Source organism: Chiloscyllium plagiosum, unplaced genomic scaffold, assembly GCF_037043375.1.
Source record: "Chiloscyllium plagiosum isolate Xiang-an unplaced genomic scaffold, Cpla_swu_hap1 HiC_scaffold_16, whole genome shotgun sequence".
In the NCBI taxonomy this organism is placed as follows: domain Eukaryota; kingdom Metazoa; phylum Chordata; class Chondrichthyes; order Orectolobiformes; family Hemiscylliidae; genus Chiloscyllium; species Chiloscyllium plagiosum.
In genome coordinates this window covers 25,266,734-25,285,078 of record NW_028270154.1, presented here as the reverse complement: position 1 = coordinate 25,285,078, position 18,345 = coordinate 25,266,734, and the positions used below count along the sequence as shown (strand labels likewise).

The window sequence follows — 18,345 nt, the reverse complement described above, 5'->3', positions numbered from 1 at the left end:
AGTAAAATTAAAAAAAAAACAAAAATGTTGGAAATACTTAGCAGGTCTTGCGGCACCAGTAGAGAGAAAAAAATCTCAACATTTCAATGACACAAATTCAAAATATCATAGGTTTCTTTTATCTGCAAAATCTGAAAGGGTAGGAAGAAAAACAAATTGGAAGGGTCAATGTTAGAGTGTTGGGGCAGGAGATTAAAAAAATGTTTCATGTTGCGTGGCTGAAAGGAAAAGTAATGGATCAAGTAAAAAAGGAAAAGATGCACCTAAAAGATTGTGAATGAAAGATCCTGAATAGCTACCAACTAAAAGCAAATAAAAAAGGGAGAGAGAAAAAATAACTATGAAAGGACAATAAAAGAAAATGGATGCAGAGGTTATGATTTCAGCTTTTTAAATTCATTGTGAATCCAGAACACTCAAGTGTCCAGCCAAAGTTTGCCCACAGTCTTCCAATCTTCCTTCCAATGTATTTCCAACAGTGCTGGTGTTACAAATATTGCACTCTTTTTCAAAAACAGGTGCAAGGATAAACCCAGCAATCAGTTGCCAGCTCCATGTGGTGAGAAAGATTCTAGAAATGATAATCCAGGCACAATTAACAGTCACCTAGACAAATATGGATTAATTAATGTAGAAGCACAGATTTCTTAATGGCAAATAACGTTTAACTACTTTGAGGTTTTCGTTGTAGTGACAGAGAAAGTGAATGAGAATTACATAATTGATATAGTGAAAAAAAAAGGGCATTTGATAAATTGCCACATAAAATGCTTGTCAGTAAAGTTGAAACCCATGGAATAAAAAACAGGCAGCAGAGATACAAGCTAGGTTAAGTGACAAGAACCTTATAGAGATTTATAAAATCATGATGAGCATGGATAGGATAAATACAGAAAGTCTTTTCCCTGGAGTGGGGGAATCCAGAACTAGAGGGCATAGGTTCAGGGTGAGAGAGGAAAGAGGTAAAAGAGACCCAAGGAGCAACTTTTTCTCGCAGAGGGTGGTACGTGTATGGAATGAGCTGCCAGAGGAAGTGGTGGAGGTTAGTACAATTGCAACAGTTAAAAGGAATCTGGATGGGTATATGAACGGGAAGGGTTTGGAGGGAGATCAGCCGGGAGCTGGCAAGTGGGACTAGATTAGTTTGGGGTATGTGGACGGCTTGGACGAGTTTGACCGAAGGGTCTGTTTCTGTGCTGTACATCTCTATGTCTTTAAGAACAGAATGTAGTGACAAAAATATTGTTTTTTTTTTGGACAGTATGATTGTATACAGTTGCCCACAGTTGATATTATGACTGCTGCTTTCCTTGGTAGGTATTAATAACCCTAGACTTCGATGTGCAGGGCAAAATACCAAAATCTGAAGACAACACAAAACACGGAAGTATGATGGACTGTGGTGAGAATAGTGATCAACTTTGAGAGAACACAGACTAGTGGTCTGGACAAGTAGCAGATTAAATATAATGCAGAGAAATGTAAAGCAATAATTTTGGCGAGAAGAATGAAGAAAGGCAACAGAAGATAAAGAACACATTTCTAAAAGGGATGTAAAAATAGTGCACAAATTCCTGTAAGTAAATAGAGCAAATTCAAGGAAAAATTCAAGGATAAAATATTATTTCTAAAACAAGAACCAACGTGAAAACACTGGAGAACGTGTTGACAAAACTAACATGAATGGTTTCAGGAATTAAGACATTTCATTGCGTGAATGGCCTGGCAAGGCTGGGATCTCTCTTTTTAGAGAAAGCTGAAAGGAAAAATTCTATGCAATTGGCCTGATGCGTGTGAGATTAGGAAATGGCAATAACACAGTATTAGCTCACTGGAAAAGAAAGAGTGGTGAATGAGGTGATCAAAGTAGGACTGGAAAGTATATTCCATGTATCTCATGCAAACAATTCTTAATGGAAAGATCTAGAAAGAGGGAAAAGGCTAGCTTGAGAATACAAGAGATAGATAAAAAGGTTTGCCATGTGAAATGGAGAAGACTCTAGAGAAAAACAAGTGGATGCAGAAACAAAAGTTCAACATAAAATGTGCTCAGCAATGAAATTCATTTAAGTGCGAAATGGAGCTGATTTGCTAAGGATAGATGTTCATGGTCAGACAGAAGAAAATATTATGAATATACTGTGATGTAAACTGTGAGATTTTGAATATATTAATATATATCTGAAATTAATAATTAGCATGCAAGTTATTCTGTAGCCATGATGATTTAACTCACATCAGTTTTTGATGCCTGACTTCAGAGCGAATAGTTTGTGAGCAGCACTAATGAACATGAAGAAAGAGTTGGATAGAGCTCTTAAGGATAATGGAATCAAGGGTTATGCGGATAAGGCAGGAACAAGATACTGATTGAGGATGATCAGCCATGATCATAATGAATGGTGGTGCTGGCTCGAAGGGCAGAATGGCCTACTCCTGCAGCTATTGTCTATTGTCATGTATTGATGTTAGATTTTTCTGTGACCCAGGAGGTCAAACAATGGAGCCTCAAGATTTGTTGGAGACTTCTGGAATTTGGTTGTTTTAAGCTTAAGGGAAACATCTATTGCTTAGAGAGGAAGACTGTTGTGTTTCAGTTTTTGCTTTTAGTGGGCAGTCCTGTGAAGTCCTTTGGATAGGATAGCAATATAGAACAGTGCTCCTGAAAAGGAAAGGATATATAGTGAACTAGATTACTTTAGGGTGAAGTGCTTATGTTAGTTTCAGATCAGAAATATTGGGCTAGAACAAAAAAAGCTAACTTAAAGCTGAATACAGTTAAGCAGTCTAAAAGTTGAAGTCACAAGTGACTTAAATCTATTAATGTGTGTTAGATACAGGGGCTACGACAGGGGTACTGTATGAGTTGTGTTCAGGTATTGTACCCGGGTGCATTTTGGGTATTATAGAAACGCTATTTGCCACTTTTCAATTTATACTGGAATGTTTTGGAAATATTGGGATTATGTTGTCACTCTGCATTTAAGAATTTTTGAATTGGTACTTTAAGCAGATTGTTTGGTTTATTCTATTTCATATTCATTTCTTTTGTCAATAAACTTCTGATTTATTGTTTCTCCTCCTTACAAATATAGCTTTCCCACCCCCCACTTACAATTGTCACATCCCAACCCCATGAATAGGTCTCAAATCACCTTTCTGCAGTAGCTACTCTTTCCCCTAGTTTCTCTGGATAGACCCGATTGGGTGTCTGTGGTCCATCCCTTTGAAAGCCCAAATTGGATAGCTTGGACAAGAGGTATCCAGTCCCCTGATGACTGTACATATCCCCGACTTGACTGGCGTCTATGCAGACACGCAGATGCCTGACCAAAAACACCCAACCGAATGCCTAATTGTGACCAAGTCCCTGGACTGGTATTGGAAACTACCCTTGACTTACTGTGCCGGGATCCCCTGACTAATGGGTGCCTCCGCGAACTTCAGTGAGGAGTACTCCCTTCAGATCTTGAGACATTGCTGTTTGCTTTCTGCAAGCAGTTTATCTACCAAATAAACTGTGCATGTTGTACAAATGTGAGATTAACTTAGTATGCTGCCAAACAGTAAAACATACAACCTCTTAACTGAGGGCTGTTGACAGTCGAGGCAAACTGCCTGTTTGTATGACTACATTAATAGGCATAACAAGGATGCTGTGAGCATTCACATAGGCACTAAGTGAGTGAGTATTATGACAGCAAAAGAGAAGTTTGACTTAAATGAGCTGGATGCCTGACCCTGTCTGCAAAGTATCCTTAAAGTTGCCTTTCAATGCTAGCTGTCAGAGTCCTGTGAAATGTGGATCTCAAATTCCTAAGCATTCTGCAAGTGGTTCAAGAGGTGCATTGAATATCTTGAAGACCTGGAAAATATCAGCTGCCAATATCTGAGACAAGAGGTTTGTGCAGCTGGTGTCCACGGATTGTGCTCTGAGAAGCAAATTGCGTTGTGAGAACATAAAAGCTCTTTACAGCCAGTGGCTTGCTGAGGTTGCCAGGTGCCCACTTTGACTTTTGTGTCAAGAATTCTCAGCATCCAATTTACTTGTGGCAGAACCTAGGATAGGAAGCTGCATATTAATAAGGTAGGACGTGTGGCTAATAAGGTTATAATAAGCAGTTATCTGACCTAATAGGCAACTTACACTACCCGGCAAGAACCTCGCCTCAAAATCCAGAACTTAGGTTTAAAGATGCAACAAATTGCTCCCAATGTCGAGTTAGGCCTTGCCAGACTTCTTGTGCGATTCTGCCACATCATGGCCCACATAGTACAAGCCTCTGTAAGATTCCATCATGGAAAAAGGAATGTTGATTATGAAGTAGTAAATGAGATTTTTAAAAGGGTAAAGAATTTGTAATAAATTTGGGAGTTCATTGAAGAGGTAACAGAAAGAGTTAACGAGGGTAATGAGATTGATGTGGTATATATTAGCTATCAAGAGGCATTCAACAGTGTCAAACAACAGACTGTGGAAAAGTTACTAATCATGAAATAAAAAGGAGCAGAGGCTTTTATATTCATGTTGCTAAATAATTGAAAACAGAATGTAATGGTCAAAGGACATTTTTTAGACTAGAAGAAGAATTTGTACTGGAGTTCCCCAGGAGTCTGTATTGGGAGTCTACCTTTTCATCAAATACTAATAATCTAGATCTTAGTGTGCAGGGGACAATTTGAAATTTAGCAGATGAGATGAAACTTGGAAGCATTGCACACTTGTGGGGAGAAAACTGTAGAATTCAAAATGGCATGTTGATGGAGTGGGCAGATAACGATCAATATAGATAAATGTGACAGGATAGATTTTGGTAGAAAGAACATGAACAGAAACTATAAAACAATTGGTGCAATTCTTCAGGAGGTGCAGGAGTAGACAGACCTTGATGTCTATGTCTATACATTAATAAAAGAGCAGGTCACAATGAAAAGGCAGTTCATAAAGCACATGGTATCCTGGATTTTATGACAGGGGCAAAAATTATAAGATCAAGTTTATGTGGAGCTTACACAAGATATCTTTAAACATCAGTTGGAGCACTGTGTACAGAGCGAGGCACTAATAGGAAGCAAATGAACACATTAGGAAAGAGTGCACAGAAGATTTACAAAAATGTTTTTAGGAATGAGAAACTTCAGTTGTGAGATTAAAAAGACTGAGACCGTTCTCCTTGAAGATAAGGTAAAGAGGAGATCTAATAGAAGATGGCAAAATCATGACAGGTCTGGATAGAGTAAGCAAGCAGAATTTTTTTTCTCTTGAAGGATTCAGAAGGAGTATAGATTTAAAGTAATCAACAGAAGTACAAATGTTTTGAAAAATCTTTCTCACACAAGCAGCGTCTGGGTCAGAAATACACGTCCTGAGAAATGTGGTGGATGCTGTAAAATCAGAAATTGCTGGAAAAACTCAGCAAGTCTGGCTGAGAGAAAGCAGACTTAACATTTCAGGGAGGGGTTTAATGGATAGGTGGAGATGGAGCCCAGAAAGAGAACAACAGTTGGGTTAACAAAGGAATGGATAAAAATCAGCCTGGGTGAAAGCACAATAGGAAAAATCAAGGAAGCATTACGCAATTATTTGAATAGAAAACATGTTCAAGGTTAGGAGAAAAGGTAGGAGAACATCACTAAGTCACAATGCCGATTTGGAGAGCTGGCGCAGACACATTGAGCCAAATTGCCACCTTTAGTGTCGTAATAATTCTGTTATTCATATCATGGATATACAGGTACACACATTTCGAAGCTTTCACATCAACTTCACGTACTTGAAGGAGCTCAAATATTATTGCTATATATGACACAACCAAACAAAATAAATGCCCTGATAAAGCAAGTACATTATTATAGGCAAGAGAAAACACTAAGAAGAGAAACTCCAAGGAAACTTGTTGAGGACTCGGTCGTTTGCTTTGTCCGATCCTGTTTGCAACAGAATGTTTTGGGTGAGGATCGATATTAGCAGCCATCTACGTACCCAATGGCATCCTACTGAACACCCCAAGAAGTAAATAAAGTCATCTTTGCTTTAAAAAGACTAATAAGGAAGGAATTCACACGTCACAAATATCAAATGCAATGTATGGCAAGACTACTTCTGTTGGAAGGCTTTCTTGCTGCCAAATTCTAATATTGTTTTTTTTTTGCCAACTGTTGACATAAGAAAGCAGGATTCAGAACATAACAGTACAAAAAACAACCTTAATCCCCCTTATTACATTTGCAAGTACAAGCACAGTTATACATTAGCTGAATAATGAACCTAGCAATGTTCGAGAAAGGAGCATAACACAAGAAGGATCAAGAGAAGGCTACCATAAATGAAAAGTACACTGCATGCAGGGTGAAGAAATGACTGTCAATGATGGATCCTGTGTTTTCTTCAAAGCAGAAGCTCACATTACTGGCACTTTTCAGAACAAAAGAAGCTGAATGTGCTGACCATGTTCATCATAAATACTTGCAGGAACAGGGTCTAACAGGATAAATGGTGTGTGAGAGAAGATGGAAGGTGAGAACAAAAATAAAAACAAGGGAAGGAATCCATTCAGTGGAAGAACCTGTAAGTTGTAGATTGAACAGAAATGCTTACAATGTTAAGAACAAAATCCAGTCAAATGCTTTCTTACCCTGCATACATAGGGATTCTGTGCACCCGGAGAGAAGGTTTTTGAACGAATAATTGCACTGCCTCTCACAAATGGGCTTTGTTGAGTAGTATGAGTTCTTCTATCCTTTGGACGCACAACAAAAGTAGTTGTCACAGTCTCCTCTGTGTTAGTTTCTTTATCAACCTGCGGAAATAATAAGTTCATAATCCAATTAATTTCTGTAAAGTGATAATATGCAATGTTATTGGCAATTTTTAAAATTATTTTCATGCCCACATATTATAGGGAAAGTAAGTCACATTTAAAGCAACACATTTCAACTTAGTGCCAATATGCTGCTTCAAATACATTTTGACCAAGACATTAATTAGGCTCACATTAGCGACTTGAGAGAATACACTCACTCGTCTCATGCCTCTAAATTCATCACATGGGCTTGCTCATATGCTTAGTGATAGCTCTTTAATGGCTGAAAAAACAATTCTTGTGCCGTACTGGATAAAACATCGCTTGATTCAACATCCGGGTTTAAAAGGTCATTTACACCGACTGCACTTCATAATTCAAGCAGAAATACTGAAGATATTTTACATACTCAAAACTATAACTTACACCAATATAACAATATAATAATTACAACACATAGTAATGTTCAACTACTAGAACACAAGTGATTTGTATTTTTTTTTGCTTGTGCACTGGAACACTGTAGTAAATACTAATGTGCAACATAGAAGGGATTCAAAAATCAACAGTAGCATTACAGCAACAAAGAACTCAAATTTTTCTTACATTTTCTCATTACTTCTCCCAGCGCAAATTCATTCCATTAGCCCCAAAAATTCACTAATTTTATTAACCTAAATTCTGTGACCCATGATTCTGTGAAATAATTCACATATTTTAATAGGTATGACCAATATTTGATATGCTTTTACCATCACAATATTTGTGCTCGCAGCACTCTCTAAATGGCAGCAATTATATTTTTAATGATTCATGGAGGGTTAGCCAAATAGATAATTGCTACGAATATTCACCTTCATTGCAACAAGTGTTCCTAGCACTGACTGATCATCAGTTGGCTCATTGGTATTCTCAACATAGTCTTCATTTTCCCAAAGTATTTCTTCATTGTCTTCTTGTTCTTGCTCTCCCTCCTTGCTTACTTCTTTCTCTTTGTTGTCATCTTCCTTCACTGGTGCACTTGGTCTGTAAGCAAGGAACCTCGTTTAAAAAAAATCAGCATAGCTTTGTTCTGTTTAGAATCAATTCTTGTATCCTTGGTTCTTCCTTCCAATCACATAGAAAAATAATCTACTTCCTGGTTGGGATATGCATCCACATCCCTTCTTGGATGTGCTCTGGCTGTGCTTGGCAGTGCCATTAGTTACGTCAAATAAAATTCAAAATGGATGTGGCAAATGCAAGGGACAAATATAAATAAATTATAAGCAGTAGGTGGGGTCGCTAGGTCGATTCTAGTTGTTAGTATAGGTAAACAGGGAGTTGGGATGATATTGTTAAGTTGGAGAGTGTGTACTTAAGGGTTTAAGGGAGGGGATGGAATGGGGCAAGAGGGACTGTGGAGGGATGGTGGGGATAGAGAGATGTAGTACAGGATCAGGTCAACAGTTAATTGGGTTAGGCGATTAGTCACATTAAGTACAATACGGTCAATTCTGGGTTATTACTCAGGCAAGTTTATTAGATGAAAACTTGTCTATCACCTGGGTAACTCCAAACCTGAAACGTTAGTTCTGATTTCTCTTCACAGATGCTGCCAGACCTGCTGAGCTTTTCCAGTAATTTCTGTTTTTGTTTCCAATTTACAGCATCTGCAGTTCTTTTGGTGTTTTTTAGTCATGTTAGGTGGGTTGATTGGGAGGGATAGCTAGACTGAGTATTCAGGTCCACTTGGTGGACAGGGGTGATCAGGTCACATTGTAGTCAGGTGGTCAGAAGGGGAACAGTAGTCAGGTCTGTTCAAGAGGGCAACCAGGTGGTTGGTTGGTGTAGTCGGGAGGTGGGGGGGGGGGGAAGAGAGAGAATGGGTTCTGGAAAGGTCACAGTGGGGCAGAAGAAGCAATTTTCATCTAATAAACTTTCCAGATTAACTGCCTAGAATTGACCGTCAACACATTTTCAGGACATGGTACAGCATTTCTCTGCACCACAGTACTAATATGCTAACCACTGTCCACTCTTTTTTGATCTAAATGGATTTCAGCTTTGATCCTTGGTCTGCATCCAGTATTGGAAATTGGGGCCCATTTAAAACTGTATGCTTTTAAATATTTCAATGTGTCATGAGACCTCATTTAATGGTGTTACAGTAGTAACTTATCATCTAAAAGCATAAACATAAGTTTTATTAAGTACCACAATTCCCAATTGTAAGTGTTTTCAAAAATAATGATTTGCTCTAAGGAGGAATTAAAATGAACCTTCAATGAAGGTGAGCAAGAGGACAACAGTCAACTTAGCATCATGAATATTGGCCAAGAGAGCTTGGCCAGGTGATTGACACAGATGGCCAGTCCCCAAAATAAGATGTCAACAAGAATAGGTGAGAGTGACGGTTACAAAAGGGTCAAGGGGGACAAGCTACCACCTTCTTGGATGAAGATCAAGAGTTCCCTTACATCAGCCAGAGGCAACATCAGAGACAATTGCTATCAAAGGCTACCAGAAAAGACTGCAAAATATTTGGGACATGGAAGTGTGCTGCCTCTTTACCTTCACTTTACAGAACTGCTTGTATCAGTAAAGTATTCTTATCTGTTATGGGTTGTACATTTATTTTATTTACCTAATTAATTAAATGTATCATACCTAAACTGCAGCTTCTCAATAAACTAGCAGAAAATTGCTCCAACAAATTGTCAACTGCCTATATTAGGTAACTCTGGTCATGATTCTCCCAAAATCAAGTTAGTTAGTTGAATTCAAACAATAGGTATTCGAATGTTTAGTGCCCCAGGGTGGGAGTGAGAAACAGTGTCAAGAAAAAGGGAGAGAAACAAAACTGAATCAGGATCCCATTCTTGATCAGTTTCAAACAGATCCTACTATAACTGCATATGCAAATACCAAGATATCGTCATGTTTACTGAGATTTATTGAATAATAATTATTTGCTTGAGGCACTGGCAGGTGGCTGGTGCCTATGGAACCAAAAGCCTTTAGAAATGGGAAGAGGAGCACAGGGGAAACTGCCACGAAAACAAATGCTTAAAAATACAACATTTAACGTAAATGAGTCAACAAACATGTACATTGCTTGCAGAATGTTTTAATTCAGGTATTATACCTTTCCTCTTCTGGACTCAACAAATTTCTGTTCTTTCCTAGTCGCCACTCCACTGCCTCCAGCTCTGCAACTGTTTGTTCGAGGAGTGCAGACACAGAATCCTACAAAAAACACAATTATAAGTTGAAAATAATATCAGAACATTTTCTTTCAATGGTGCAACTGTAATTTAAGTTACAGAAACTTAGAAAGGAGAATTTGACTCACTCCATGTGATATTCAGAAATAGTTGGACTCACTGAATACTTTATATGCACTGGGCCCTGACAACATCGTCAATAGTACTGAAGACCTGTGGTCCTGAACTTGCCAATTCCCGAACCAAGTTCTTCCAGCAGTTACAACACTGACATTTAGCCAACAATGTGGAAAACTGCTCAAGTGTGTCCTCAACACAAAAGGTAGGTCAAATCCAATCCAGTCAATTACTGCTTCATAAGTCTACTCACAGTCATCAGTAAAGTGATGGAAGGTGTCATCAATAGTGTTGTCAGGCAACACCTGCTCAGCAATAACCTATTTACTGATGCCAATTGAGTTCTGCCAGGGCCACTCAGCCTCTCACTTCATTACAGCCTTGATATAAACATGTACAAAACAGTGGAATTCCAGAGGTAAGGTGAGAGTGACAGCCCTTAATATCGTTACTACATTTGACTGGGAATGGCATCAAGGAGCCCCAACAAAACTGAAGTCAAATGGGAATCAGGGGGAAAAGTTCAGCACTTGTTGGGAGTCATACCTGGCACAAAGATAGATAGATAGATGTTTGTTGATATTGGAAGTTCGTCTTCACAGCTCCAGGACATTTCTGTAGGAGTTTGTCAAAGTAGTTTCTGAGATCAATCACCTTTCCCCTTCCATAAGATCAGAAATGGGGATGTTTGCTGATGATTGTACAATATTCATCACCATTTGCAACTCCTCAGATACTGAAGCAGTCCACGTCCAAATGCAGCGAGACCTGGACAGTATTCAGGCTCGGGCTGAAAAATGACTAGTAACATGCCCACCACACAAATGCCAGGCAACGATCAACTCAACTAAACTAACCATCACTCTTTGCCATTCAATAACAAAACAAATGCCATTCAATCCCTCAATAAATCCCGGGGGATATCATTGGCCAGAAATTGAATTGGACTAATCATATAAAAACAGTAGTTATAACAGATCAGAGGCTATGACTCCTGCAATGAATAACTCACTGCCTGACTCCCATAGCCTGTTCATCTTCCACAAGACACAGTTCAGCAGTGTGATGCAACATTCCCACTTTGCTCAATAATTGCAGCTCCAACAACATTCAAAAAGCTTGACATCATCCAAGACAAAGCAGGCCACTTGATTGGCATCACATCCACAAACATCTAATTCCTCTACTACTGATGCTCAATGGTAGCATTGTGCACAAATTATAAGATGCACTTCAGAAACTGATCAAAGCACCTGAGTCAGCACTTTCGAAGCGCAAACCATTCTGTCTAGAGGTTCAAGGGCAGCTCGTTCCCATCCAAGCCATTCACCATCCTGACTTTGAATCGCTGTTCTTTCAGTGTTATTGGGTCAAAATCCTGGAATTCCATCCCAAATGGAATTGTGTGCCTACGGACTGCAGCAATTCAAGACGGCAGCTCACTTTCACCTTCTCAAGTCAACTTGTGACAGGCAGAAAATGCTGGCCCAATCTCAAAGCAAAATCACTGAGTAATCATCATTATCAGCTGCTCTTTTATTCAGATTGTGACATTTACTCAATGTTGTGTGCTTCTGCCATGTCATTGAACAGACTGAACCCACACCCATAAACCTTACAACATATGAGGTAAAATGTTCCACAAAGTCATGTGATTCAGAGTGCAAGATTTGCTTCTTTTCTTTCCTCAGCTGATGTTCTGTTCATTATTAAAACACAAGTGTACATCACATTGACAGACAGTTGTCACAAATTTTGAGGTGTCATGAATGTAATTTCTGTCATGCTTCAGGGAGAGATTCAGAGCATCTTCAAAGCATTTTCTTTGTCCAGGCATAGCATACTGGCCATTTGAAAGTTAGAAAACAGTCTGAAGCTTTTCAGTCATTCAGGCACAGCATCCAGCCCATCAAATATGATTCTGAGGGCATTTTTCTGAATATTACCAGCAACGAGAGTTGGACAATAAAGACCACTGCAAGCCAACAACAGTTCCCTCCAAGCCACTCATTACTCTAACGTGGAACTATGTTGGCATTCCTTCAGTGTCACTGGGTCAAAATCCTGGAACTCTCTCTGTAGGTTGCACCTACACCAAATGATTGCATCAGTTCAGGAAAGCACACATCATCAGTTTCTGAAAAGCAATTCGGGATGGGCAATGAAAGCTGACCAAACCAGCAATATCAACATTCCATAAACGATTAAACAAAAACTTCTGTTCTGCAGTGAGACCTGGATTGTGCATCATGCAAGTACTAGAGAAATTCCATGAACATCTTCACCACATACTTGGGATTAAATGGGAGGATCAATGAATGAACAACAGGGATCCTTAATGGAATTTCTCTGACTTTTGAACGTACAGTCCAGGTCTCATTGTAAAATCACAGTTTTTAAAACCATTTATGAAATGTGGACATTGCTGGTTGGGCCAGCATTTACTGCCCATCCTTATTGCCCTTAAAAAGGTGGGGGTGAGCTGACTTCTTGAAATGCTGCAGTCCATTTATAGATAGACCCGTAATGCCGTTAGAGAATGGATTCCAGGAGTCTGACCTAGTAACCTTGAATGAATGGCGATATAATTGTAAGTTAGGATGGTGAACTTAGAGGGAACTTTTGATGACTTCCAGTGTCTTTATTCTTTTTGAAACCTTTTTCAAGTCAGTAATAACAGGTGGACACAAAAGTATAAGAAAATCTAAATGCCAGCAAAGAATTAAAACGAAAATATACTAAAGTGTCCAATTTACTTGCCTTCCAAGTGTGAAAGGCCTACCTACCTGCTGTTTATTCAAGGCATTGCTTCCTCCCAGATTTCCTGATGGAGACTCTGTCCAAAGTATGCCCATGATTGGAATATGGCAAAGCATCCTACCCTATCCTCCATTCCATAGCACAATAAAGTTCCAGCCTGCTTCAAATGGTAGATTTGTTTTCCCATGAAACCGATGTTCACTAGATTTCCCAGCCTCTACCATTCTTCTAGCTCTATAAATGGTGATTGATGTGAATAATAGCCCCAATTTGTATCAAAGGTCAGGAATCCTTTATCAGAAAACCTTGTTTTTTACGGTCTTTAGGTAAACAACATGCATAGCTTTGATCAGCACTTTGTGTATTGAGACATCAATGTGTTGAGCTCATAACTATAGCATGATCAGTAAAGGCCACTTCCGTTATAACTGCATGTATATTTAAGGTTGAGACAGACAGATTGTTTATCAGTAAGGGAATCAAAGGTTACAGGCAAAACACAGGAAAGTGGATAGGAGAAATGTTGGATCAGGCTCAAGGGGGCATACAGACTATTTTTCATTGTCTTATTTAGTCATTTATAATAGAAGTGACACAGGAATTCACACAGGATTTCACAATTCAGTTACATAATTGATATGCTCGCCACTCTGATCGATTTAGATTCTTTGGAAATAGACTTCAGTTTACTTCCATTCAGGCCAAGCAAAGTTTTTTTTCAAAGAGCCCGAACTCAGCATGCCTACAAGTCTGTTCAGTTCCAAATCTGAAATGGTCTTCACATTCTAGGTTTTCGAACATGCAGATAAGGGACAGCTGACCGTATTGCTTGTTCAATTAACTTGTTTAAAAGTTGGCTCAAATCCAATCAAAATGTCTCTATTTATACTGTCTCTTTACCTTACTGTTTTGCCTCTCTCATTCTTATTATCTGCCAGAGTCTAGTAAAACTTCCTTCTGGAAAATGCCTGAAATGTTGGAAAATTGAAATGAGTTTTAAAATTTGATGCTGATTTGAAATTTCACAGTATTAGCATACAGCCATGGTTATTCTCCAAATATTTAAGCTAATTGCCTACTTTTTTCTCTGCTGTGGGGTGTTTAGTTTCTGATTGAAGAACACCTTCGTTTTGTGCACTATGCTTCATGCTTTGCTCCTGTAGATAGTGAAGATTAAGGAGGTTGTACCAGTGTGTTGACCACTCTGCACATCTGTTCAGATTTGCCAGGCTGATCTGAGCACCACCCTGTTTAAAATTTAAATAATTGTCATTCATGCATCATAAGTGCAACACAAAATATATTTAAATACTACTGGACATAAGACACCAAAACTTGTTTATCAGAGTAAATGTTACTATCTTCATTTGAACAATGCACCAAGGTTATGAATAGAATCTTAAACCATTCAATGTTTAATATCTATTGCTTCATTGAAATTTCTGCCATACCTAATGAAGTTACCTGTTAGAATGCTTGATTCTAAAAAATTGGTACTTTTCAGATTAGAGTACTGGATATAGATATATACAGACCCTTCGGTCCAATCAGTCCATGCAGACCATAATCCCAAATTAAACTAACCTCACCTTATCTGCGCATGAACTATATCTCTCCAAAATGTTTTTTCATGTACTTATCCAAATGTCTTTTAAACATTATAACTGTACCTACATCCATCACTTCCTCTACAAATTCATTCTACACTGTTTAAAAAAAAAATTGCCCTTCATGTCTTTTTTAAAATCGCTTTCTTCTCACCTTAAAAACATGCCCTTGGTCTTGAAATCCCCTACATTAGGGAAAAGACACCTGCCATTCACCTTATCTATATCCTTCATGGTTTTATAAACCTTTGAAAGGTAACCTATGCTCCAGTGGAAAATGGTCCCAGCCTGCCCTGCCTCTCCTTATAACTCAAACCCTCCAGTCTACAATAGCAAAATGTCACATCAAAAAAAAAAGCCCGTCTTACTTTTAATTATTGTCATGTGATATCTGTTCACTCCTATTCCCAGAATAATGGCTGAAAGAATAACCAGCAGACTGTAGATTTTGTCATAATTACACACAGTCAGCTTACCTTCCCTGAATGAACAACTTATATCAGGGTCAGAGGTTTAACTAAAATATTATGTACCATACCATTTGTCTGAAAAGGATGATGTAATGAAAAAGGCTCAAAATCATACTACAGAAATTCAGTTAAGAAATTTTGTAACAGCCCCTTGACAAAGTTTTGAGTTGTTTTAATAATTATAGAGAGTGACATAGACTGATAGCATCTTACCAGCATCCCATATCTTAGAGGGACTGAGAAGTTAGTTTTTAGTTCTAATTTAAGGTCTGAGATATATAAATTCTTTATCACTGTGGGAATCAAAGGTTACGGGCAAATCACAGGAAAGTGGACAGGAGAAATGCTTCTAATTTAAATGATAAGCAACATAGAAGGACAGCCTGTTGACTATTTTCAGCGAATTACCACCTCTTGTGTGAACATTGGTACTTGCCACTTGGTTACATACTGAGGTTCCCAACCCTGCCGATTGTTACTTTCCAGTGCTGTTCTTTACTGCTGTCTCAGGACTGTTGAAATGGCTCGAAAATTTATCACTACTGTAACTATGAGAGGCTTTTTCTCTTGTAAGAGAGCACCTCTGATCACAATCATGTGAAAAGTGCAACTTTGCTTACTACCATTTGAACTAACTGTGACTAAAAGAACAGAAGATGCATCCAAAAATCTTTAAGAGGTTGGAGATTAAGATTACTCTCCAGGCTGGCGTGTCATCTGTCCTTAAAGCTGGATGGAATTTGCAAGTTGTAAAAGATGCAAAAGAATTAAAGAATTAAGATAATTAATCTTGCTTTCATATTCTTCCTTGTTCCCTTTACACTGTCGAAGCACACCAAAATGTTACAACTCCACACAAATGGGCATTGTATAGGAATTATAATATCAGCTGTTTTAAATCTTTGATAAATTAATTATATCATGTCTTCCAGTTAAATCCAAATAGTAATTATTAACACACAAGGATTATTCAAAACTACTGACTGAAACCAGACGTTTCTCAGAAAGTAGCTAAGAAAGGAAAAAATTACTTTTCGTCCTCCCTACAAAAGACCAGTATTAATGGGTGAACTCATTCATTTGACCAATTCCTCTTTGTTCATTGTTTTAATTCTCGTAATGGTGAGAGCAAATCACTCATGAAACACATGGCTTACAGTTCAGTGAACATTTATAAAATAAAGCAGTACCAAAGTTGAGAATTATAAAAGAAAATGCCTAATTGATATGCCGTATGAAGTTGGGTAAAAGCTGTTAGCCCCTCAACTATACTTCAGAATTGCAAATAAATGAGTGCTGATCTGTAACAAGAACCCAGAATTGGTTAAACTGCATTTTTTTGAGGTTGCAATTAAGTGTTGAAGATGCAATGGGTTATAATATTCAAGACAAACACCAACCAAACACTCTTCTCGATGAGATTTATCCACTGAGCAAACATCAACTCGCAGAGTCTTCTGATGCAAAGCAGAAAAAGAAATGGTGATCCAAAAGACTTCATTGTATGTCAGGCTTTCAGCAGCAACTGATGATTTGGTGCGGAACAGACAACTTGTATTTTCAGAGCATGGGAGTACAGCCACCCGGATATAACTACACAAAATTTAAAAAAATGGTTAAGTACACAAGAAAATTAAGTCTGGTTTAAAGAGGCATTTTTTGAGCGTCGTCGCTCTGAATTGCTTGACATCAATTTCATAGAATGCCAATGGACAATTACACCAAGCAGAAAGCATAAAAGCCCATGATTCACTGGAAGCAGAGTTCATAATTCTGGGGTTATAGGTCTGGACTTCTAATTAGTTCAAAACTATTCCGAGTGGGCAAAAGGGCACACTTCTGCAATGTTTGTGAGGAATGAGAGATGATGGGAATATCAGTGCAAATGGGAGCAATTATAAATTTATGCTGTCAGATTCTACTATTCTTGTAGGCTTACGGTGGAATTCATGATTAAGATGAGGTTTGAAATATTCCTGTACTCAAGTTCATTTAACCATGCCTTCTAACTACAAGACCCCCAGTTGGTCCTTATTTACCATGAACAACTTAATGAAAAATCATCTTATATTGTAACATTTCCAATCCATTGAATTTTTTTGGATCACACTTAATGGTAAAGTACGCTATTCCTTTTGCCCCCCGAAATAGCATGCAGCCCATAAAGAAAAATGAATTATGTCAAAAATACCTGTTAATTCTTAATTGCTGCAGAAGTGCTGCTAGAGGTCTTCATTCTCTTACATAAACAACTCAAGTCAAATGAATCACCTGATACTATATAGAAACGGCAACAGCAAAGATATTAATTGGAAGGACATCTCGGGATTGTATTAACATACTAAGACTGCAAATAAGATGGTGCAATCGGACGTTACCAGGCTGAAGATGGAGTCAGTATTTAGGGAAGATAGTTTTGGACTGGAACTGAAGACAATGGTTTTGGGCTTCCTGACATTTCATTAGAAGAAACCTTCTGCTTGTACACAACTGGATGTTGGATAAACAATGTGATAACAGATAAAATATAGGGTATATTTGAGATATACACAACCAACATGTATTATTTACAGGAGAAACTGCAATGGAGCAATGAATTATCATTGAGGAAATAATACACATACAAGCTGGATACATTCCAAAAGCAATATTTAAGGGAAGCAAAGGCAGGGCTCTTTGAAATAGTGGAGAAAGACAAAATGAAGAAACAAAAAAAAGGGTGTAAGAATCTTGTTAGAAGGATGCTTCAATGGAAACTAAACCAAACACAATATGATGAATGAAATTAAGATGACAGGCAAAGGAAAAGTATGAGAATAAAACAGCAATTCATACAAAATGAAACCCAAAATTCCTCCACTAAAATATAAATAGTAAGCAAGTAATATTAGGTAAAGTGGATGCTAACAGGGACAGAGACTAATATACGCTTTGAGGAGTAGGTCAAGAGTAAAACTCTACGTGAGACCTTTGAATCAGTGTGTGTAGATTAGATTACTTACAGTGTGGAAACAGGCCCTTCGGCCCAACAAGTCCACATCGACCCACCGAAGCGCGCAACCCACCCAGACCCATTCCCCTACGTTTACCCGTTCATCTAACACTACAGGCAATTTAGCATGGCCAATTCACCTAACCTGCACATTTTTGGATTGTGGGAGGAAACCAGAGCACCCGGAGGAAACCCACACAAGACACAGGGAGAATGTGCAAACTCCACACAGGGAGTCGCCTGAGGTGGAAATTGAACCCGGGTCTCTGGCGCTGTGAGGCAACAGTACTAACCACTGTGCCACTGTGTGGTCTCCTTAGCCTATTAACCAAGTTCGAGTACAGATTATATCTTTTCAGGCCCAATGCCAGTATGGTGTTTGATCTATAT

At 38.4% G+C, this 18,345-nt stretch overlaps 1 protein-coding gene across 2 annotated transcripts in view; it reads right to left on the bottom strand.

Moving 5' to 3' along the window:
* LOC122556531 (protein KIBRA-like) overlaps nucleotides 1–18,345 on the bottom strand; it is a 159,670-nt gene that overhangs the window by 25,467 nt on the left and 115,858 nt on the right. For both annotated transcript variants that reach the window (XM_043703296.2, XM_087995230.1), the window contains 5 exons: nucleotides 16,364–16,556; nucleotides 13,966–14,133; nucleotides 9,931–10,031; nucleotides 7,658–7,829; nucleotides 6,636–6,800 (listed from right to left, as the gene is read on the bottom strand). In XM_043703296.2, the coding sequence (XP_043559231.1) occupies nucleotides 6,636–6,800; nucleotides 7,658–7,829; nucleotides 9,931–10,031; nucleotides 13,966–14,133; nucleotides 16,364–16,556 (799 nt within the window). The remainder of the gene's footprint in view (nucleotides 1–6,635; nucleotides 6,801–7,657; nucleotides 7,830–9,930; nucleotides 10,032–13,965; nucleotides 14,134–16,363; nucleotides 16,557–18,345) is intronic.